The following is a 22,103-nucleotide window of genomic DNA, read 5'->3' on the forward strand; positions in this document are numbered from 1 at the left end:
GGTACATTTTTGCGACGATACACGAATAATATTATTGTTAATAGATTACACTGTCATGTCATGATTGCTGGAGACAGTGACAGACAGAGTATTTGATTATTTTATTCTATTCTAAATTGTTGAATAAGGTTGTATAACATCGTACTTGAAAACTTGACAAAAAATATAGAAACGATTATGGTTTTTTTTAATAACGTGAAAATTTGGAATTTATCTATAATAACATATCTAAATTGTTATAATAAAGACCCGTATTATAGTCACTAAATCGATTTCAAATTACATTTTCAATACAATTTTTCCTAATGAAACAAAAGTTATACATATACAAAAGTTACAGTTAACACTAAATTAAACAACTAATTATTTATGCAAGAATTTTGATAATAAATTATTGAAATGAGTGAAATGACAATGCAGTGTCGTGAACTGTGGTGAATCACATTCGCGCGTGACACTGGGGTTAAGTGTATTGGAATAATATTGTTCCCGCTTATATGTATTCGCAATGTGTAAGTTAAAGTATGTAATAATGAGAAATAACATTTTGGTTGTATAGAAAATTGTAAGTAAAGAAGTAAAAGTATTCAAAACTGTTTTAGAGTATACAATATGAATGTATTTGATGTATTTGTTATTTATATGACGACGCGGTTGGCGCAGTGGTAAAGCAACTGCCTACTGAGCCGACGGTCCCGGGTTCGATGCGGTTCGATTTGCCCGGTCAGGGCAAATATTTGTGTGATGAACTCAATTATTTGTTCTTGGGAAGGGTGATATTATCTATATACGTATTTATTAAATATTATATCTATCGTCGCCTAGTACTCACAATACAAGCCTTAATTGAGCTTACTGTGGGACTAGGTCGATTTGTGTAATAATGTCCTATAATATTTATTTATTTATTTGTATTAGTGAGACATACAAAAATTGTAAAAAAAATACCAATGAACTAAACATGAATAATTCTTTAAAAAAAAATGTGTGCGTGTACTAGTGTACACACGTAAGAAGTGAAACTTCTTTATGACCTTATTTTTTCAAAAAATAATTTACTATATGGAACTTTACAGAAATACGTCGAATCACGCGTGGTAGGGATAAGAAAAAGATGGCGCGTAACAGAAAAATGTCACGCGTAACGAAAAAATGTTACACTAAATTTTTTCCAACCCCGATAAAGTAGTTTCACTTCAAAAACTGTTACGAAAATTCTTTACCACACCCATCAAAATTATCAACGAATCATGTAATATGTATACCTAAAATATTGTGTACAAAACTGAAAGCACATACACAGTAAAGACAACAACAGTACAGCAACTCACCATCAAAGTGAAACAGGTGGTTCGCATTGTTCGCGTCGTTGCCGATCTGCGTGAGCGGGTTGAGCGGGTTGAGCGGGTTGAGCGGGTTGAGCGGAGTGAGCGGAGTGAGCGGAGTGAGCGGAGTGCGCGCGGGCTGAGCGGACAGCGCGCGGCGGCACGTGGGGCACGACGCGTCTTGTTGCACCCAGCGGCACAGGCACGAGCTGCGAGGAAAGAATTAAACATTATTAATATTATTTTTATTTAACCACAGATTATTTGGAATAAGTTATTATATTTTGCAAACAATAATGGATATATGATAGCATTTTAGTATTCAAATTTGCAATAAAAAAATTTAATAGTGCTTAAAGCGACTAATGGACGTTTTATGTTTAACTACCTTTCCCCGCGATTTTATCTGCATTACTTCGCCACAATTAGATTTAGCGTGATGATATAGACGATAGCCTATATTATATGGCTATAATAACATTGAAGAAATTCTGCAATTCAGACTCGTTCCTGAGACAAGGGTGTTCGACCCAACAAACTTCATTTTCATAATATTTAGTATAACAATAAACAACTAACTTGTGGAAGAGATGTGCGCAGGGCAGTTTGCGCGCCACCTTCATGGGCTCCCAGCAGATGGCGCAGTTGTCCTGGTTCTTCGCTACCTCCTCGGGGCTCGCCATCGGGTAACTAAGAATATTATAGGTATTCATTAAAATACTACATTTATGGAATAACAAAATAGTTAAAACTCGATATTATTGATATCAATAATCATATCAATGAACCAATAACTATTTGTTTAGTTTAATAGAAATCAAATACTTTATAAATGGGATTTTTTTAATAGGAAAAAATCAATCGCGAGGCTGGATAAGCGAAAGACGTGGGTTCGAATATCTACTTGTGATCATATTTTTCATTCTTGTTAAAAGATCCAGACACATTTATACTGTGGTTCTACTCCTAAAATTTAAAAAGTACCCTGTTAGTTATTGCAATAGCCATAGATTCGTCTTTATGTATGTGTATGTAATTATTGTGTACATAATGTATACGCAAATATTTTTTCTATCTATTTAGGCATGATGACAGTATCCATAAATGATCGTATTAGTGTTTTTAAGGGAAAATGTGTAATAAATAAATTAAATATAGTGACTTAGAAATCTTAAAAACATTAAGATTAATGAGATTATCAATAAAATAAAACATTGAAATTCTGCAGTTCGCCATTTTGACTAAAAGTTAAAACACGCGTGACGTCACGCTTAAGTAAACAACTCACGTCAGATGTGTTTTGTTGTTATGAATATGTTGAGAATACACATTTTTATTTATTTTCTATTGTTTCACGTATGCTTTATTGACTCAGAACAGAAATATAATTGCGAATTCACGAATACGTGGTTCGGGATTCTCCGCGCCAACTTTATACAATCATTTCTTATTATTTTCTCGCTTGAAATAATTACTAACACATTTTTGAGCATTATTTTTATGTGGATTCACACTGCAATACTGCACACCACTTATAAACTTTGAAAATCGTTTCTATAACACATATTAAATAAATATTTTTTTAATTTTCTTCGCAATGCGTACAAATAATTACGTATTTACTAAAGAGTGACGTCACGACTACGCCATGACACCTGCGAGCTGTTTTGGCACAGTTAATAAATATTTTTTGAAAAATGGCTTTTATCTTCGTTTAATTTAAGTATATTACCGAAATATAAGATTTTTCTTGTATAGTAAACGTATACACACTGAAGTACCTATATGAAGTATGTGAAGTATCTTTAAGAAGTGTATGAAGTGTATTATGTAGCTTAATGTTATATTATGTTATATTGTGTGAACCTATTTGTAAGCAGTCTTGAATACACCTTATAACCGAACGGTTGTTTCATTTGTACTCCAAGCCTCTAAGCATACCTCAACACATTATGGAAGAGGATTTCAAAATCTTTCGTCATGCCTATGTGATTTTTCATTGTTCATAATTCAGCAAAACGAGGGCGAGTCGCGGTTGAAAATATAATAAACCACACATTTTTAGGTTCCTTCGACCATTTAATTTAACACAAAGAGACATCAGTTAATTGACCTTTCATAGAATACAAAATAATGTTCATGTAGATTAACATTATCATCAATACATCAATACATATAATAAAATTGTAGAAAAGTAGTGTCTGTACAATTGAAATATGTAAAAAAAAATTGGCAGGTGTTATTATTGAATCGTGCCCGAATCCAAAACTGTTGTTGAAAAAATTTTTGTCTGTTTGTCTGTTTGTCTGTATGTTTGAACACGCTAATCTCAGAAACGGCTTATCCGATTTTGATGCGGTTTTCACAAATATATTGTGGTAAGCTTCATTTAACATTTAGTGTTTATTTCATGTTAATCGGTTAATAAATAAAAAAGTTATGACCATTTAAGTAATCACGGCGAACATTTGCTAAGGCATTCTATTGATACACTGTACAGTAAATTTATTACGTAAGTTATACGCTACAGTTATTCCTTGACAGGTCCAGATTGTCATATCGAAAGTCCCCAAGGGGGGGCGGGGTAAGCTGAGGGTGCAGTAGGGGGGGGAGGAGTTCAAAGGACCTTTATTTAGATTTTTGCTCAGCCTAAAACCTGCACAAATTGCATTATAGTTACTTCTAGATAAATTTTCTACATAAAATTTCCTTTAAATTATGTCGTAGGTATTATATTTTTAACCCCCGACGCAAAAAGAGGGCTGTTATGACCGCTATGTGTGTTTGTGTGTCTGTCTGTGCCACCGTAGCCCGCTAACGAGTAATAAGAATTAGATGCGGTATTTGTGAGGGGGAATATTTTCCGACGCTGGTTCTTAGATATAGTTTATCAAAATCTGTTCATCCATTTATTATATATAGGGGTAAAAGTGGGAATGAAAAAAACGAATGTTGTAATTTATACCCAAGTGACAAATCAAATGAAAGTACACGACCTGTCAGAACAATTAGTCAAATTTATCAAAATCGGTTCATCCATTTATTTGATATAGGGGTAAAAATGAGAATTAAAAAATGAATTTTATCAAATTTACCCAAGTGACATATCGAATGAAAGGCATGACGTGTAAAGTACAATAATTATTGACCCAACTACCCTCACTTTGTAAATAGTCGTTGGCTAGCTGCGATTTTTTATCAACTACCTGCATCAATTTGGTAGCTGAGTAGAATCGCAGTACATTCTTATTACATTCAAACTAATATTTAACCCGGCCTCGCGTGTAATTTCTCACAATAGGGTTAAAAGTGGGAATTTAAAAAACGAATGTTGTCAAATATACCCAAGTGACATATCAAATGAAAGTGCATAACGTGTGAAAGTACAATTAGTCATATTTTTATCCAATTCGGTTTATCCATTTATTGGATTATAGCAGTAAAAGTGGGAATGAATAATCGAATGTGGTCAAATAATACACTCAAGCGGCATATCAAATGAAAGGGTATGACGTGTGAATTACAATTAGTCTGGTTTTATCAAAATCGGTTCATCCGTTTATTAAATATAGTGCACCTAATGCGGCGATTACACCTAACGAGTACAGTGGCGAGTCAGTGTCCTCGGCCGAGTGCTCGGTTGGTATAAACACTTCAACGAGTGCTCGGCCGAGAAGAGCGGCGAGACAGTCACTAGAATCCCAATTTGTTTACTCGGCCGAGTACTCACTCGCTATCCCGCTCGGCAGGTATAAACACGCACTCGTCGCGTCACTCGGCCACTCGCCACTCGTTCGTTTCGTCATTGTATTTTTTCAAAGAATTATTATTTTTATTTATTATTTCTAATAAATCCCACAATTCTTTAATAATATCTGGTAACAGCCGATTAAAAAACCCGTTTAAATTCTTTTTTTTTCGATCCATTGCAGACGTCCGCGTCGTGATCAAAACTGAACTGACTCGCCACTAGTGAAATACGTGTAAACACCCACTCGGTTCGGCAACTGTCTCGGCCGAGAGCGTATTTACTGACTCGCCACTGTACTCGTTAGGTGTAATCAGCGCATAAGGGGTGATAGTGGAAATAAATAATCCAAATGAAGCATCAAAGGATACGTGTACATATGTATAGGTACAATTAGACATGGTTTACATCAAAATCGGTTGTGCCATTTACTAGGGGTGAAAGGGAATAGTTGAAAGTCTGTGAAAGTAGAAGGATATGGGAGCGGGAGGATAGCCATACCCTGGAAATTTTGAACTCTTTTGTACCTAAGTTTTTTAGCTCAGTTTAGTAATAAATTTTACTAACAGTTCTTTTGTGTTATTATTTATTAAATTTATTTTATTTCTTAACTGTAAAATAATCTGCAAGTGCTTATTATTAAATTGTTTATGGTAGTACGTGTTTACTCAATAATTGTGTGTTAAGTAGTTTACTATGCAGTCACTATTCCACGCGGACGAAGTCGCGGGCACAGCTAGTTTTAAATAAATATAGAAAAATTGATTCAACGACCGCATAATTACGATCACGACCCGTCCTAGTTACGTGCGTATGTTTTTTTTTACAATTATTTCCGTTATTTTTCATGTTTTTCTACAAAAATTATAGATTTTACAGCTATATGTTACATATTCATGAAAATATAATAAATAAATAAATTGTAAGCGGCTATTTCTTTTGGTTTTCTTTATTTCTTTCAGTTTAAACTGGGACAAAAATTAATTTAATTTTAAAAATATATATACAAAATGTAGTGTAGTGTTTTGTGCTATTTATTAATAAATAATGAATGGATATTTATACCAACTTTCATACCTCTAATATTCAAAAGATTTGAATAATTTAAGCAATAATCAAGTGTTTTGGTTCATTGACCAGTAAATTTTTAACCTCTATTAAAATATGGTTTTATTAACTAGTTGATATAGGTCGCGCAATGAATAAATATTAAAATTTAGCACATTTCCTTCCGTTTTGTTATTTTAATTTTGAATTATTATTTATTAATATTAAGCTATCAATATGATTATTTATTATTCATTTCCATAATACTAAGAACATGTGAAATGATTTAATTCTGAAATTTAAAGAATTTACATAAAAAACTAGAAAATGCCATGTTACAAATACAAAGTCAATATGTTATTTAGCAAAAGGCTGTAGACTTGTACAGATAGCGTATCTAATCAGTGCATGTGCCCTCAAATGATAACAGGTGTATTAGAGTTAAGCCTCTGTTTTATTTATAGGTATACCCATTTAAACAATATTTTGGGAGAGATATTAAAATGCCATAAAGTTGAATTTATAAAACATACAATAGACAGATTCAAGACTATTTGAATATTAGGAAAAGTCACACAACAAAACCTCATCTATATTTTTTGTTCAATCAGTTTTAAAAAAATATTAAGGAATGCCGATAAAATTGATATGGGTCTACATAACAGTTGATCTTGTTCAGGTCAGGTTATACCTACTTTTGAAAATTTGATTTATCATCAATTTTTAATTAATTACATATTTACAAAACAACACAGACAAATCAATTATTATCAACTACATATTTTCTTGTCATAGTTCAAAATCTAATAATTTTCCTTCACTACACACATTTAATAAACAGCTAATTATAACAACAATAAAGCAATGGGTCAGTACATTTCTACAGAAAAGCAGATAATCTGTGAAATGTATAATTAATACAATACAATTGACCTCAATGTTATTGTAATTTAATCACAATTAAGATCGAATCTTCAGTTTGCATTAATATCTTCCCACATTAAGGCATCTGCAGTTGATTATAAAATTTAATTAAAGTATAGTCGAGCCAATTTAATAGGCAACATTTGACGTCTATCAATTTTATCTTCGAAGAGAGGTAACCTGCTTAAAAACATCGATTAAAGTGAATTAATCGATACTGACTTGAAACATTTGTCAATCGAACTTGAAACACATTTATTAATTTATGATGATTTTTATTCACAAGTAATCAATGCATTCGATTCTAGATGTCAGATTTCGATTTTTAGAGTAACGTCTCTGGTATTTAAAAAGAAAAAAAGTTTATTGACACAAAATTGTAGCGACGTCAGTTCTTTAATTCAGAAATTGTTTATTATGTTTAGAATGGTTTATCAGTAATATGAAATCTTAAAATTACTTGTATCGGTCATTATTATTATAAATATGTATAGTATTTGAAAAAAGTTAAGCAAATGTGCAGTTCTAACAAAACGAAATATCATGTTATTCTATGTCGTCGTTACTAGGTTACATTGTTGAATTTTGTTGAACTGTCAAATGTTGCCTATTAAAATGGCTCTACTATAGGTACTAGAATACATAATCAATTTGATCTGGGATTCATTTAGATTTTAGATAGACATTCGCTCGAAAAAAGAGGATTTCATTTGTTTACTAGACATTACAAGACTTTTATTTTTTTACGAGGATATTTGCTTCCTATTCTTATCATACTTATTTATTATAATACTTACCATACTTATTTTATATTTTTTTAATTCTTAAAAAAGATAAAAAAAGTCACAATATGTAGCGGTATTTTATTGAACCCCTTATCATTTTTTATCAATCGTTATAAAATTTGTCAATAACCCAAAAGCCCTGCTTAGCAAATAGCATGTTGTATAATGTGATGTTTGTTCCCTATATAACTGTTTTTTTTTATTTGTTTATAAAAATAAAAATATAATTTGTATCATTGACGCATCTAATGTCGGTATACATTCGCGCGATGTGACGAGCCTCGTACGACTTTAATTGCTCATTGGCGGGAAAACACGTGATAATATTGTTCATAGTAGTTCGTAGTGGTCAATATGTCTATGGTCAATACAATCACATTCTATATTATTTCCTTTTGAAGGATGAGTAAAACTGATTTATGACCAATATTTGTTTTGTGGTTTTATGCGGGTATTTGGAAATTCATTCGAATTATTAAATTCAGTTCATTCATTCACATTAGTTGACTTTGAGACAATGAGTCGAGACGTCGCATTGTTAACAAATACAGAAAAGGTTACGTCTTGGCGGGGGCACTACCGTGCCCCCAGATTTTTTTACATAGTTTTTTTTTTAATTTATTCAGATATTTATTATTAATTGAGAAATGAGACAAGTATCTTTATGTTTTAAGTTTATAGAATCTTACAAAATTTGCATTTTTTGTACCACATCCAATAAAAGAAAAAAACAATTCTATTTCTATTTCAAAACATAGCTGTATTTTAAATTTTTATTTATAACCATTCCCAGTACTTTAGTTTTCTAGCCAGCTACGAGTTAGTTCGATATAGAGTCTGGAGGGCTCTTGAGCCATTGTGCGCGAACTGGGCCGCCCTTAGCTTCGATACCATTGCACTTAACTACACGTATAGCCCATAGGTTTTATAATATTTATTCATGAAATAAATTTATTTAGAGAGCAAAAGTTATTATTCAATACGTCCTATCACTGAGGTACGATACGTTCCAGACAACTGAAAACATTAGTTTACAGTGGAAACCACAGAACAGTAAAGTAGATAGAAGTGTGATGTGGGCGTGGCCCACGTGTCACTTGTAAGGTAAGATCACCTAACTTGCTCTCAGTTGTGCGCAGAAAAATATTCGAGTCGGTTGTCAGCTGTCAAACCTTTTTTCCATATTTATTCATTAATTAGGACGTGTTGTTCGGTATTAGAGTGCAAAAATGATAGCAGACGAAATAATATCAGCAATGGAGGCATTTCATACCATCGGTAAGTCTTATTTTTATTTATTTTACATATAATATTTTATGTTATAACTTCGCTTGTAATTTGTCAAAATTGTATACAAATATCTAGTCAAAATGAACCTTAATCCGTAAGAAATCAGTACTATTTTAGATTGAACAGCAAACAAGAATTTCTGGAATATTATTGCAATAAACAAACGAAGTGTCGCTTTAGTGATGCTTGTGGCGCATATCGACAGTATCGATACTTTAGAAAAGACAAACATTATAAATATTAAATTTTATTTTATTTTTCCTTAGCTTAGCGGTTAGCCTTAGCTTTCATTTGTCCAATTTATTTATAGATTTCCCAAAGAGGCTAATTTAAAAGAGAAATGGATAAATGCAACGTGACGAGATAACTGGATGCCGAACAGCACTAAGCGGTCTAACAAAGGCCACCGATACAGCAAACCTACGGCAGTTCCAAGATTTAAAATAATGCATATTTTCTGTTTGTATTTTGTAAATATAGATTAATACTATCCTATTCCGTTTTTTATTTAAGAATAATAATATAAAAAGACGTACTTAGTAGTAATAAACATACTCCAAAATGTGACACATTATACTATACTCATATAATAGAAAGAAAAAAAAAATACACAAAAAATATTTATTTGTGAATTATCGATAACAAGGCTGACATCCCTCAGGGCATAGCATCAGATAAAAAATCAAGTTAATGTCATTAATGTTGAGTGACACAAATTTCAACCTTATCTCTATGTGTTGAGGTTCAAAGTTATATCTATCGAAAACTAACGCCCTCTGTTGTGGAGTAGCTGAATGTTTTCGAATTTGGAATTTCTGTGCAATGAGAAACAAAACAGCTAATATACCTAGGGATGTTATACTAAAATAAACCGTCACATGGTGCGTTAGGGAACATATTGAAATGCTGAATTTATAACCTAAGTCAGTTTTTACTCAAATTAAGCTGTCCAATCAAAGGCATAGATTACTTGTAGTGTACTGTATAACTATTGGTTTAAATGTGTGGGTTTGGCGACACTGGTTTTCATAGTAATTATGACATTATAGCACTTCTATTTGTTTTTAATGTTCTGTGGTGGAAACGAAGCGTATGAAAAAATAAGGACCACAAATAAAAAAAAAATCTCTAATGATATATAATACTGATGTAGGTTACTAAACTTTTTGTTTAATTTTTATAGAAAATTCCAAAAGTTTTTCTAATAGAAAGCAAAGTTCAGGACTACATTTAATATCTTGTATATTTATAAACATGGTTTGTAAAATATAATTGTAATGTAAATTATAAATAATAAATGATTATTAATATTGAACACGTGATCACGTGACATATAAATAATAGTATGTAATAGCCATCGCCTGACCTCTGATCCTCGTAAAATGTGCATTTGTTAATACAAAAAAAAAAAATACTTTTTTATTTTTATAGTCTGTATATGACTGACTTAGCTATTAATTATGGAGTTTTATTTAATCGGTTTAATTTAATAAGGAATTTTAACCGAAAGAACATAATATTTTAAAATGAATACGAACATATTTTAAAATCCATATTATGTGGGTATACACAAAGTTGTAATTATGAGTGTACGTAGCCCTGTATTGCACGCCTCATAAGCGAAGCGTTGAGGTGGGTACTACTGTCACTTCGCGCAAAACATCTGATTTTTCAAACTTAAAATGTCTTTATGTATCATACATTGCACTTGTAAGATAATACATACACACACATATTAAGAAAAAACACTATTTTTAACGTTCATGATATTTTTGATGTCATTTTTGTTATTTAAACTAGTTAAAAAACAGTTTAAAAAAGTTCTGTCTTGGACGTCCGTGTGTCTGTATGTGCGGATCCTTTTTCTTGTTAACACGATAGCGACCGAAATACTTTACTAATCGAGTCTTTTTTTTTCTCTTACGCTTGAGTATGCTCAGGAATAGAACCCTTTCATTTTTCAGGGTCTGATTCGATGTGGTTTAATTGTTATTAAATAAACAAAAATAATAATTAATAAATATTTATTAAAAAAAAATTATGAGGCGTGCACTTTTGGATTTTCCAAATTATTTTTGTTTATGTCCGCGGTTATTGAGAGTCATTGCCTTCGTGTGTATTTGATAATGTGTGCTTATACGTGTGTGTGTGCTAGGCCAAACATGTATGTGTGTTTGTGTGATGTGTGTGCGAGCGTGCGTGCTCTTCTGCATTTCTGTGTATACAGTCATGTCGTAAGTGTGTTAACGTGTTTTAAAGTGAAACTTTTATTACATCGTCTCAAACTTTTTGGTCTGTGTAGCGCATGTCGCGTGACGGTCGGCTGCCGAGTAGCTATACAGCAGTGTTCGGAAAGTTTCACTTTTACCGTGGTTTCATAAAACCACACAACATTTTCTTTTTAATGTGTGTTTTTTTTGAATTTTTTTTTAAGTGTTAGACGTAATGTGTGTATGTGTGTGCACTCACTTGCGGGCCATGTGGTGGGCGAGCGCGGTGTAGAGGCGGTGCCGGCGCAGGCGCGCCAGCAGCGCGTGCAGCAGGTGCCGCAGCTGCAGCAGCAGCACGAGCGACGCCATCGACACCACCGCGTTGCTGTGCACCACCATGTGCGCCACGTGCGCCGTCTCCAGCACCAGTGACGCCGACTGCGCACCACGCACGCGAGTTACACACCGATACGAGACAACATTACAACGTTATAAAAATAATCAACATAACGATTAGGTATAAAGGTTGTGATTGCTAATTCAAATCCGGCTCGAAGGACCATATGTAAAATTCGAAAAAGGCTACTCGAGGATATTTGGAAAGATAAACAATATAAAAGGCGCATATTGGTCATGTCTTTCACCAAAAATAACAACTTGAACGAATATATCTTCAAAATTGAAAAAATAAAAAACATTTTTTTTTTATTTGGTCGATGCTAAAATTCAAAACCGTATGGAAGATTTATACGATATTAAACAATTGATATAGAAATAAGACTATACTGTGCGCACAAGCACAATTATTTATAGGAAACAGATGCAAGATGATTGATGAATTCTTGCACGTGTAAATTAAAATCTATAAATAGATTTAACACTGCATATTGTAACAATTGGAAGGCGATTACTACTCGCCCTCAACGTTAAAACACCTTCTTTACTTAAAGGCGTAGTATATTCATAGCAATAGAACATTTCGCGAAAGATTTATCCCCAAAAACTGGCAGGATTGTGCACAGCACCATGGTGTACTTGTATAAGCGAGAGTAAATAGAACATTTCTTTGTTAATATTTTAGTTCTATTGAAGATTCCCTCTCCTCTTGCCTTCTTCAGATAATAGATAATTAACAGAAAAGGTCGGAAGTTATAGTTCAATATCGAAAAACGATATGCCTACATTTCCTAGAAGGCTTTTCCATCTTTAATTTAATGTATCAATAAGATTCAAAATTTCCAAGTGTAGGGACACTAACTAACATTTTTTTGTAGGATATCATAAGAAATCCGCATTTGCTAATTGTAACAAATTAGTTTTTCTAGAAAATTCGAAGTCTCCAAATATATGTACTTGGATAATTATATCTTAGGGTGATAATAAATTATACTAATTACGTTAAAACAGACACGCTAAATAGCCAAATTTGACGTGTTTTTTGGCACTTTTATGTGTCATATCAGCATGATAAGATAAATTTAACTCTTCCCAGGTTTGGCAACAAACCAAAAATAGGTAAGAAGGTAGATTTTGGCATTCTCACTGACTATAACTTATACAATAGATGGTCTTAACTCTTGGCCATAACGACGTAATCTGGTTCAATAAAATTGGATTTATTTATTTATTTAATAAACACAGGAATAACAATTCATTAAGGTTATAATTATTATAAGTAACAGAACCTAAAAATGTTAGTGTCAGTTTTATGGATTTTTTATACAATTATCTTTATTGTAAAGGTGTGTGCTGTGTAGTGTGTGTGTGTGCGCGGTATACTCACATCGAACAGCAGGTGCGTGTAGTATGCGGCGGGCGCGGCCGCGTCGGCGTCGCGCGCGCGCAGCACGAACCGCGCCACCACGTGCACGCACGACACGCACGCCAGCGCGCACTGCACACATTGTACATCGCGTTCATATAGTTAGACGTCGTTTACAAAACACATCATAGGATAAAAGGGAAATTTTAAACTGAATAGAAATGAAGATACCTACACAATTTTTAGCTAGTAGCTACACAAGTTTCTCCCCCCCCATAATTAATATTTGGTGCCCCAATTTTAATCAATGTTTGGTACTCTCGTTTGATTGCCCCCCCCCCCCCCCCTTATTGTACGTTACCTCAGCGGCCATGAAGGCGAAGGTGTCCCGTCCGGCGGGCAGCCCCCAGCGCACGGCGGCGGCCAGCAGCGCGCCGCCCGCCAGCAGGATGCCGGCGAGCAGCGCCAGCAGCCGCAAGTGCGCCCAGCGCGACACGCTCGGGGACGACGACAGCTGGTACATAATAATATTACATTAGAATAGTCTTCGAGTTATACACTATGCAACGTTCCGAGACAACGATAGCTGGGTGATAGGCTACTAGGCCCTTTAGTTACCTTCGAATATGAAGATAAATTAAATGTGTACACCGAAAATGAAAAAATAAATTTAATTTTCGGTTTGTCGAAATATACTCGAAGAATTTAGTTCAAAACTCAATTTTTAAATCATCTTACAGTGAATTATAACAAAACACAATTAAATAAGCATTAATATTATTTCTGCCTAGTCAAAACTTCACGTAAATAATAAATAATACTAGAATAAACTCAGCTACAAAGTAAATAACATTGAAACTGCAATAAAATCTATCAATAACCTCGAAACTTGAAGAAAATTGTGCCAAAATCTATTCTTTGAAGCCAGACAAGCAGACTCTTTAAATTCTAACTACTAAATCTTAACAGACGTCCTTTTAACAATACAAAACTTATAAATTATTGTTGACTTCAAAATATTACAAGGCGAATGACTCTATTTATATTACTTTTGTCAAAGTCAAAATTTGCATAAATAACATTAACGAGATGTTTTCGTTAAAAAATACCTATTAATTCATAGAAGAAACAGCTTACAGTTAGCATTAACATGTGTTTAATATGCATGACTAAATCTTATATATAAAAATGAATCGCAAAATGTGTTGGTAAGCGCATAACTCGAGAACGGCTGAAACGATTTCGATAATTCTTTTTTTATTATATTCCTTGAAGGACGAGGATGGTTTTTATGTAGAGAAAACGTAAACATGTACCACGGGCGAAGCCGGGGCGGACCGCTAGTATAATATAAATATCGCCTTAATAACCGTAAGAAGCTCATTTACAGTCGAGCATAAATAATATCACAGCAAGTTCGTACACATGGAGTTAATGTGCATACTAACATTATAAATGCGAAAGCAAATGTTGTTGTTTTCACATTTGAACTGCTAAAAGGATTTCCAAAATTTGTATTCATAAAATGATGAAATCTTGGAGGAAATCCAAAATGTTTCTTATGCATTGCCCAATAGTATATATTGAGTTGCAGAAAAACCCATAAGGCCTAAAACCATGACGTTGGATCTTATTGAAGTTAAACTTCTTTAGGCGCTTTGAGAGTAAAATTTCAAGGTCGCATCATGGCAATACCGTCACGTCATAGAGAAAGGCGATTTTGGTATCTTTGAATCTTGCTAAGAAGTTTCATTTCTGACACGTGTACTTTACACACACGCTTTTCTAATTTTATTACTTTACTATTATTGGCGTACTAGTACAGTGCGTTTTTCTCGTAACTTTTTACCACGCACTACCAAATCATGGAATAGCCTCCCCGCAGCGACATTTCCTAATGTCTACAACTTGAGTGTCTTCAAGAAGAGAGTGTACCTCCATCTCAAAAAGTCGGCAACGCAACTACAGAAACCCCTGTAGATGAATATGGGCGGTGGACTCGCTTACGATCAGGCGCTCCACAAGCCCGTTTGCCCACTCTAATATATAAAAAAAAATAATTAAATAATTCTTAATCTTATTCTCGCGTAATATACATAACTATATATCTATAATTTTATTTAAATGAGATCACAAGAGACTTTTTATATTGTAAGCACTTATCAAGTTCCTTGCATAAAGCATGACTCGATTATTATTTTTTCCCTTAATCACGTTTTAGCAAAGCAATTGTACAATCATTTGCATTTTTATTTAATATAAATATAATAATATAATATAAATTTCAGGACAAATTTCACACACGGCACGATCTGATCCCATACTAACTTTCGCTTGTGTTATGGAAACCAGATGGCTTATAAACATACATATTATATCATTTTAAATAAATACTTATATAGATAATTAACACCCAGACACAGAGCAAACATCTATGTTCATCACACAAATATTTGCCCCAGGTGGGAATCGAACCCCTCTGGCTTGGAAGGCAGGGCCACTACCAACCAAGCCAACCGATCAGTCATTTATTTAATTGTTTCTTTTAATTCTATATTTATATGCAACAATCACGTGTTTAAGTTTTTTCCATTCTTTAGATATTAAATGCTCTGTTTTTCCCAGAGTCAAATGATCTACAGCTATCTTTGGTAAAAATACACGGAGATGATACCCACTCTTACCTTCTCTTAGTCATAAAGAAAGCAAATAGTTACCGAGGCTTCTAGTATCATACTGCCACTAAAATACCCATATAAGAGGAGAAATAGCACAAATAGTTCACGAAGGATATTGGCGAGTGAATGGAATCCTAGCTCGCAGCCGTCAGACAGGTCTACGTGACCTAGCCAACGAATGCCGTTTAGCGAATACCATCATAGCATTCGTACACGTGGCTAATGTTAAAATTACAATTCTAATTATGTATATCGCAATATTTTTTTTGCATTGTGAATCATCGGATTCGTCATAAAATATAGTCGAAATTCAGAAGAGTTTTTTCTGTATTTTTTTAAATAATTGTTCTGTTTAACAGATAGCGACCAGCTTGTTCCTCATGTATTATATACGTAATTAAAGAAACTCGCAAGGTTAATCCATTTAAAATATATTAACTAAATAATCGATTAAAAGGAAGTAGTTCTGATATTTAAATAGTCCTTGAGCGATCAGTTTTTTTTTCATATAGCTGGGTGAACCTGTTCCGTATTTTCGATAAATATTTAATTTTAATCGACGTCTGTGACAATTTAAATAACATAAATATTATTATACCAACTTGGGGCAAACATATCTTTTTGAATAATACATATTTACTTTCGTGAACTTCAGCGTAAAATAAATTAAGAATAACTCGTAATTCACATAATTAAACGTGTTGGTATATTTCAAACACAACATCAGTGACGCAAAACATTTTTTTTATTACTATTTATATAGCATAAATTCAATTAAAACACGTCATGATAGTATTGAATAATATGACTGGGATATTATCAAACAATAGTATATTGACGTTTAAATCATCCTAGAAGTTGCATTCCACTTGTAATAGGAAAATTCCTCAGAACAATCAAACTGATCTAGTACAGAAATATTTAAAGCATCTTGAGCAAGATCACTGCTATTAGCCATGCAAGTTTTGTAATTAACGCGCTTCATTTGTCTGATTATCGATTTGTTTTGACGTGCAGAGTAATTGAAGTTATTTGTACGATTAAAATTACATTTGTGTTATTATCCGTACTATTTATCTGAAGATATCTATTATCGCATTAATCAATAATTATTCCTGATCTCATAGATCATGCGATGACATTGTTTTGTTTTAGTTTATCAGCACTATATCTGGAAGTTGTATCTTCTGTTCCTAATTCGTATACGTGTGATATGCTATCATCTGAATTGACATATAAAGAGCTACAAGCCGCGACGCGCGATTAATGTTCTGTTTATTTTTATATTTTAATGTTATGATAACAAGTTGTTTTTCGTTTGTATCGTAGACAGTAGTATCGTTCTACGTCTTTTTGTATCGCCGCGAATTTTCTAATCATATCCGACCTGAGCCAATGTGTTTACAAAAACAGACCATTAGATAGTAGCTACTCCAATTTAATTTCCAGATTTATAATCGCATGACAATTGACGATGGCGTCTATAGACATAATATGCTTACGTGAATTTGATGTGCCTGCTCAATTTTAATTTTGTTTTTTGAATAATAATATATTTTGTACCTAATGTCTGCAATAGGCATTAAATCGGAAAAATAAGGTAAAAAATAATTTCCAACGTTAGTCACAAAGTGTCTCAGTATATTTTTAAATAATTTGGAAAATCCAAAAGTGCACGCCTCATATTTTTTTTTTAATAATTATTTATTATTTATTATTTTTGTTTATTTAATAACAATTAAACCACATCGAATCAGACCCTGAAAAATGAAAGGGTTCTATTCCTGAGCATACTCAAGCGTAAGAGAAAAAAAAAGACTCGATTAGTAAAGTATTTCGGTCGCTATCGTGTTAACAAGAAAAAGGATCCGCACATACAGACACACGGACGTCCAAGACAGAACTTTTTTAAACTGTTTTTTAACTAGTTTAAATAACAAAAATGACATCAAAAATATCATGAACGTTAAAAATAGTGTTTTTTCTTAATATGTGTGTGTATGTATTATCTTACAAGTGCAATGTATGATACATAAAGACATTTTAAGTTTGAAAAATCAGATGTTTTGCGCGAAGTGACAGTAGTACCCACCTCAACGCTTCGCTTATGAGGCGTGCAATAGTATTCTTCGCAAAAACTTTACATACAGGATTTGATCACATTCAATCAGTTTTTTTTTTTACTCTAGATAGGGAAGCGCTTGACCACAATCTCGCCTGATGGAAAGCTAAGATGCGGTACCGGTTCACTCTTCGCTTGAAGACCCCCATATTGTACTCGTCGGAGAACACAGATACAGGAAGCGCGTTCCAGTCCCTCGCGATTCGGATGAATAACTATCTTACCATTTCTCAATCATTTGTCCAAGCTCATACAAACACCCAACTGACTTCCATCAAAATCCAAAAGCACCACAACTCAAACAATTATTCAATTAGACATTTAGAAGCACTCTTCTTCACAACATTTAACATTTACTCACATATTCAAATCTATCCTTGCACAGTTGCGTCAAGAGCAGCAGCGAACCGACGAGCGTGAACCAGCCGCACCACATGAGCACCTCGTCCATGTACTGCACGTTGAGCACGCCGAACACGAAGATGAACTTGTAGAACACGTAGTTCCAGAACTTGTCCTTCACGCGCTGCGCCTCCGACACGCGCAGCCGCCCGAACACCGCGCGCTGCACCACCACGCCGCACAGCGCGAGCGTGCAGTACGCCATGTTGATTAGGGTCTGCGAACAATTCGATAGCATTAGGATTTCATGCTTTTTTTTTATTCTAGACTAGCGGTCCGCCCCGGCTTCGCCCGTGGTACATATTTACGTTTTCTCTACATAAAAACCATCCTCGTACTTCAAGGAATATAATAAAAAAAGAATTATCGAAATCGGTTCAGCCGTTCTCGAGTTATGCGCTTACCAACACATTTTGCGATTCATTTTTATATATAAGAAAGATAGGGAAGCGCTTGACCACAATCTTGTCTGAGGAAAAACTGTATGATATGTAATATGTTTGCTAGAATTAAGGAAGGATTAAGAATTTATTACTTGAAGATATGGGAGAATATGACGTATGTAGGTACACCTTCAAATCATGCTGATCAAGATCTGCCAGTTATTTGGGATGTATTGACATTTCACCTTTTTCGAAAATACGTATGGTAAGAAATGAAGTAGACGATGTTGATCAGGTAGTAAATAAATTAAATAAATTATAGACTACAAGCCCGCATAGGACAAAAATATGGGTCAAATGAACCACCAGGGGACATATCTAGAACGATAGCAGAGCAAAAAATAATAAGATTCATCACTATGCCGTCACTTGTAAGCTGTCCAACTGAGTGCAGATGAGAATTGAAAAGTACAGGTAGACTCGGTAAATTTTGGTCATATATTTTTGTACGGCATTCTTAACCATCGATAGATCCATTAAAAATAATAAGAAACCGCTCAGTGCCGTACAAAAATGGTGGTCCACCAAGTCGGAATTTTTATTTAATTTCCGAGAGTTGCCGGGGGTAAATTTGGTCATTTGACCATGTACGGCATCTGTGTCATACTATTGCTATACTGCTTTTAATCCATTATTCCGCAACACCGTACAAAAATCATGGGGACAAGGGGAAAAAATCGAGAGTTGCAATCCCCTCTCTTTCCCCACTCCACGGGGTCATTTGACTAAGTACGGCTTCGGTTCCAAAACATTATCTAGCACTCAAAAGTACTATTAAAAGCAATGCCGTCAAAAAATAATTGTTCTTTTAAATGTATACCAATAATCATCTTAATTTCATCGAATTCTTGATATAAAGAGCTGTAAGGTCATTTGACCCTGTACGGGAACTTTTTTTTTAACATGATATTGTAAAATTCAATTGTTGTATAGTATTGCCGTTCAAAAGAAACCGTTCTAAAAAAAGTTATAGAGAAATGCAAAACCAGAAATTTTGTTAAAGTTTAAACATCGTAGATTAATGAAATATAATAGTTTTCTACACTTTATCCGTTGTTTTAAATAGTATTAACATAGATAAATTAGGAAAAAACGATGCCGTACATTTTTGTGCAGACCACATCTTTTAGGCTGATGAAAGCGACGAAAGCTACAATTTTAAGGGTGCTTTATGGCCATTTGATACAGTACGGCATTAACATATTTTTACCCAACTACGGCAAAGCAAAAGGAGGGTTATGGTTGTTTACAGGTCATGTATGTATGTTCATCTATTCCCTCGTAACTTCTAAACTACTTATCAGAATTCGACAAATGACATATCATTAGAAGCGTCTGAATTGTTCACTGGATAACCAGCGACCAGCTAGCTAAAGGCCATATGGGGTTTCACAAAATCTAATGTGGCGCCCTCTAGCGGACAAAACATACAGAGTAAAAAAATAAAGTTAAGATAAATATGCAGTATTTGGTATCATTTAAAAGCGCTTTACTTGTACATTTTGAATATGTATATATTACTAGCATTTGCTTGTGACTTTACCTGTATTCATGGACTGATTGCATATAATTCATATCTTTTCGTTCATAGCTTTTTTATTAGTTCATCAATTTAACGGAGTCCATTCCACCTGACTCCGACTTTCCAAGGTGATAATTAACCACCTCGAGCTTCTTAATATTAATGTATATTTATATTTTATTATAAAAATATAAAGCAAACATTTCGTTATATGGATTTTTTTCTTTTTCAGATTTTTCCCCTTTGAACCAACGAAAATGTACGGCACATGAAAAAATATTATCTTTGCATAAAATACTTTAAAAATAAATTTATTTCGTGTTGTGTCAAATGACCCCCTGGAGTGGGGAAAGAGAGGGGATTATAACTCTCGATTTTTTCCCCTTGTCCCCATGATTTTTGTACGGCGTTGCGGAATAATGGATTAAAAGCAGTATAGCAATAGTATGACACAGATGCCGTACATGGTCAAATGACCAAATTTACCCCCGGTAACTCTCGGAAATTAAATAAAAATTCCGACTTGGTGGACCACCATTTTTGTACGGCACTGAGCGGTTTCTTATTATTTTTAATGGATCTATCGATGGTTAAGAATGCCGTACAAAAATATATGACCAAAATTTACCGAGTCTACCTGTACTTTTCAATTCTCATCTGCACTCAGTTGGACAGCTTACAAGTGACGGCATAGTGATGAATCTTATTATTTTTTGCTCTGCTATCGTTCTAGATATGTCCCATGGTGGTTCATTTGACCCATATTTTTGTCCTATGCGGGCTTGTAGTCTATTAAATTAAAAGTATGTTGACAATTCCAAAGTGTAGTGTAAAATGAATAAACTATCTATATGTATCAAATAATGTTCTTATAAAAAGCTGTGTTTACGTTACTAATTACTCATAGTTGGTTATATAAACATTAATTTAGCAGTCATGTTTATAAACATGGATTTACGATGTAATCTCTGCCACTTGAAGATCGACATAGATTTTTCTTTTTCATGCAACTTGCTTCAAAAGAAAACGCAACAAGAAGTAGTAGAATATTATGCAAATATAAAGTATTTTATAACAGATATTCATTAAAAGGTCACTTAAAGTCTTAAACTATAATAAGTGTCCTTGTACTACAAAAATTTAATTGTGATTATCATCACAGTGTATACTTTAATACACATTAATTAATTTAATCTACAAGATGCGCGTATAGACTAAAAATATTTTTTTTAATTTGTATTTAACGATCTAACAACCGAATAACATTATGTAGATATGACTCACATGTAAAACATAAATATAATGAGTCTGATAGTGTTAACAGAAAAAAATATCCGCCACATATTAAGTCCCTCCGTGATTTTAAGATCATCGCGGTCGGCTGATAAAATTGTAACATTTGGAAGTCAAGAATAATAATAATTTCGTTCATTTTTTTATTTACGAAAGTATCTCTAAAATGTAAGGAACTTGTTTTGACTTATATTCATTGCTGTACTCGTCATTAAAATTGCATAAGTGACTAACAATTGTTACCTCATACGATTTCTTACGGAAGTGGTTTGATTGATTTTTTTTTCACTAATTTGTTAATTAAAGTATTTATTCTATTCATGAATTAGATATTCAAGGTTGTCATGTAGGTTCACGTGGGCCGAGTCGTGAGTGTTTAGTCTTTATTCTTTAATCTTTACAGTACAATTATTTAATTTTAGTATTAACAATTTCAGTATTTACAAAGTGTTGCATCACACAACAAAGTAACTGAACTACAATGATGCAATATGTGAACTAAGTCCTATCTATTATGTACATTGTACACGCTTTCACTGTAATTTCACGTTG

The 22,103-nt window shown here is 33.5% G+C and overlaps 1 protein-coding gene across 2 annotated transcripts in view; it reads right to left on the reverse strand.

Moving 5' to 3' along the window:
• LOC149481961 (E3 ubiquitin-protein ligase AMFR-like) overlaps positions 1–22,103 on the reverse strand; it is a 46,818-nt gene that overhangs the window by 4,924 nt on the left and 19,791 nt on the right. For both annotated transcript variants that reach the window (XM_089705120.1, XM_089705119.1), the window contains exons 2-7: positions 18,253–18,510; positions 13,453–13,605; positions 13,113–13,223; positions 11,589–11,767; positions 1,905–2,015; positions 1,332–1,534 (exon numbers count right to left, since the gene is read on the reverse strand). In XM_089705120.1, coding sequence (XP_089561246.1) covers positions 1,332–1,534; positions 1,905–2,015; positions 11,589–11,767; positions 13,113–13,223; positions 13,453–13,605; positions 18,253–18,510 — 1,015 coding nt within the window. The remainder of the gene's footprint in view (positions 1–1,331; positions 1,535–1,904; positions 2,016–11,588; positions 11,768–13,112; positions 13,224–13,452; positions 13,606–18,252; positions 18,511–22,103) is intronic.

The sequence above is a fragment of the Colias philodice genome, chromosome 16, assembly GCF_061535455.1.
Source record: "Colias philodice isolate Cphi_HAF_F1 chromosome 16, ilColPhil1 Martin Lab GWU primary, whole genome shotgun sequence".
Lineage (NCBI taxonomy): Eukaryota > Metazoa > Arthropoda > Insecta > Lepidoptera > Pieridae > Colias > Colias philodice.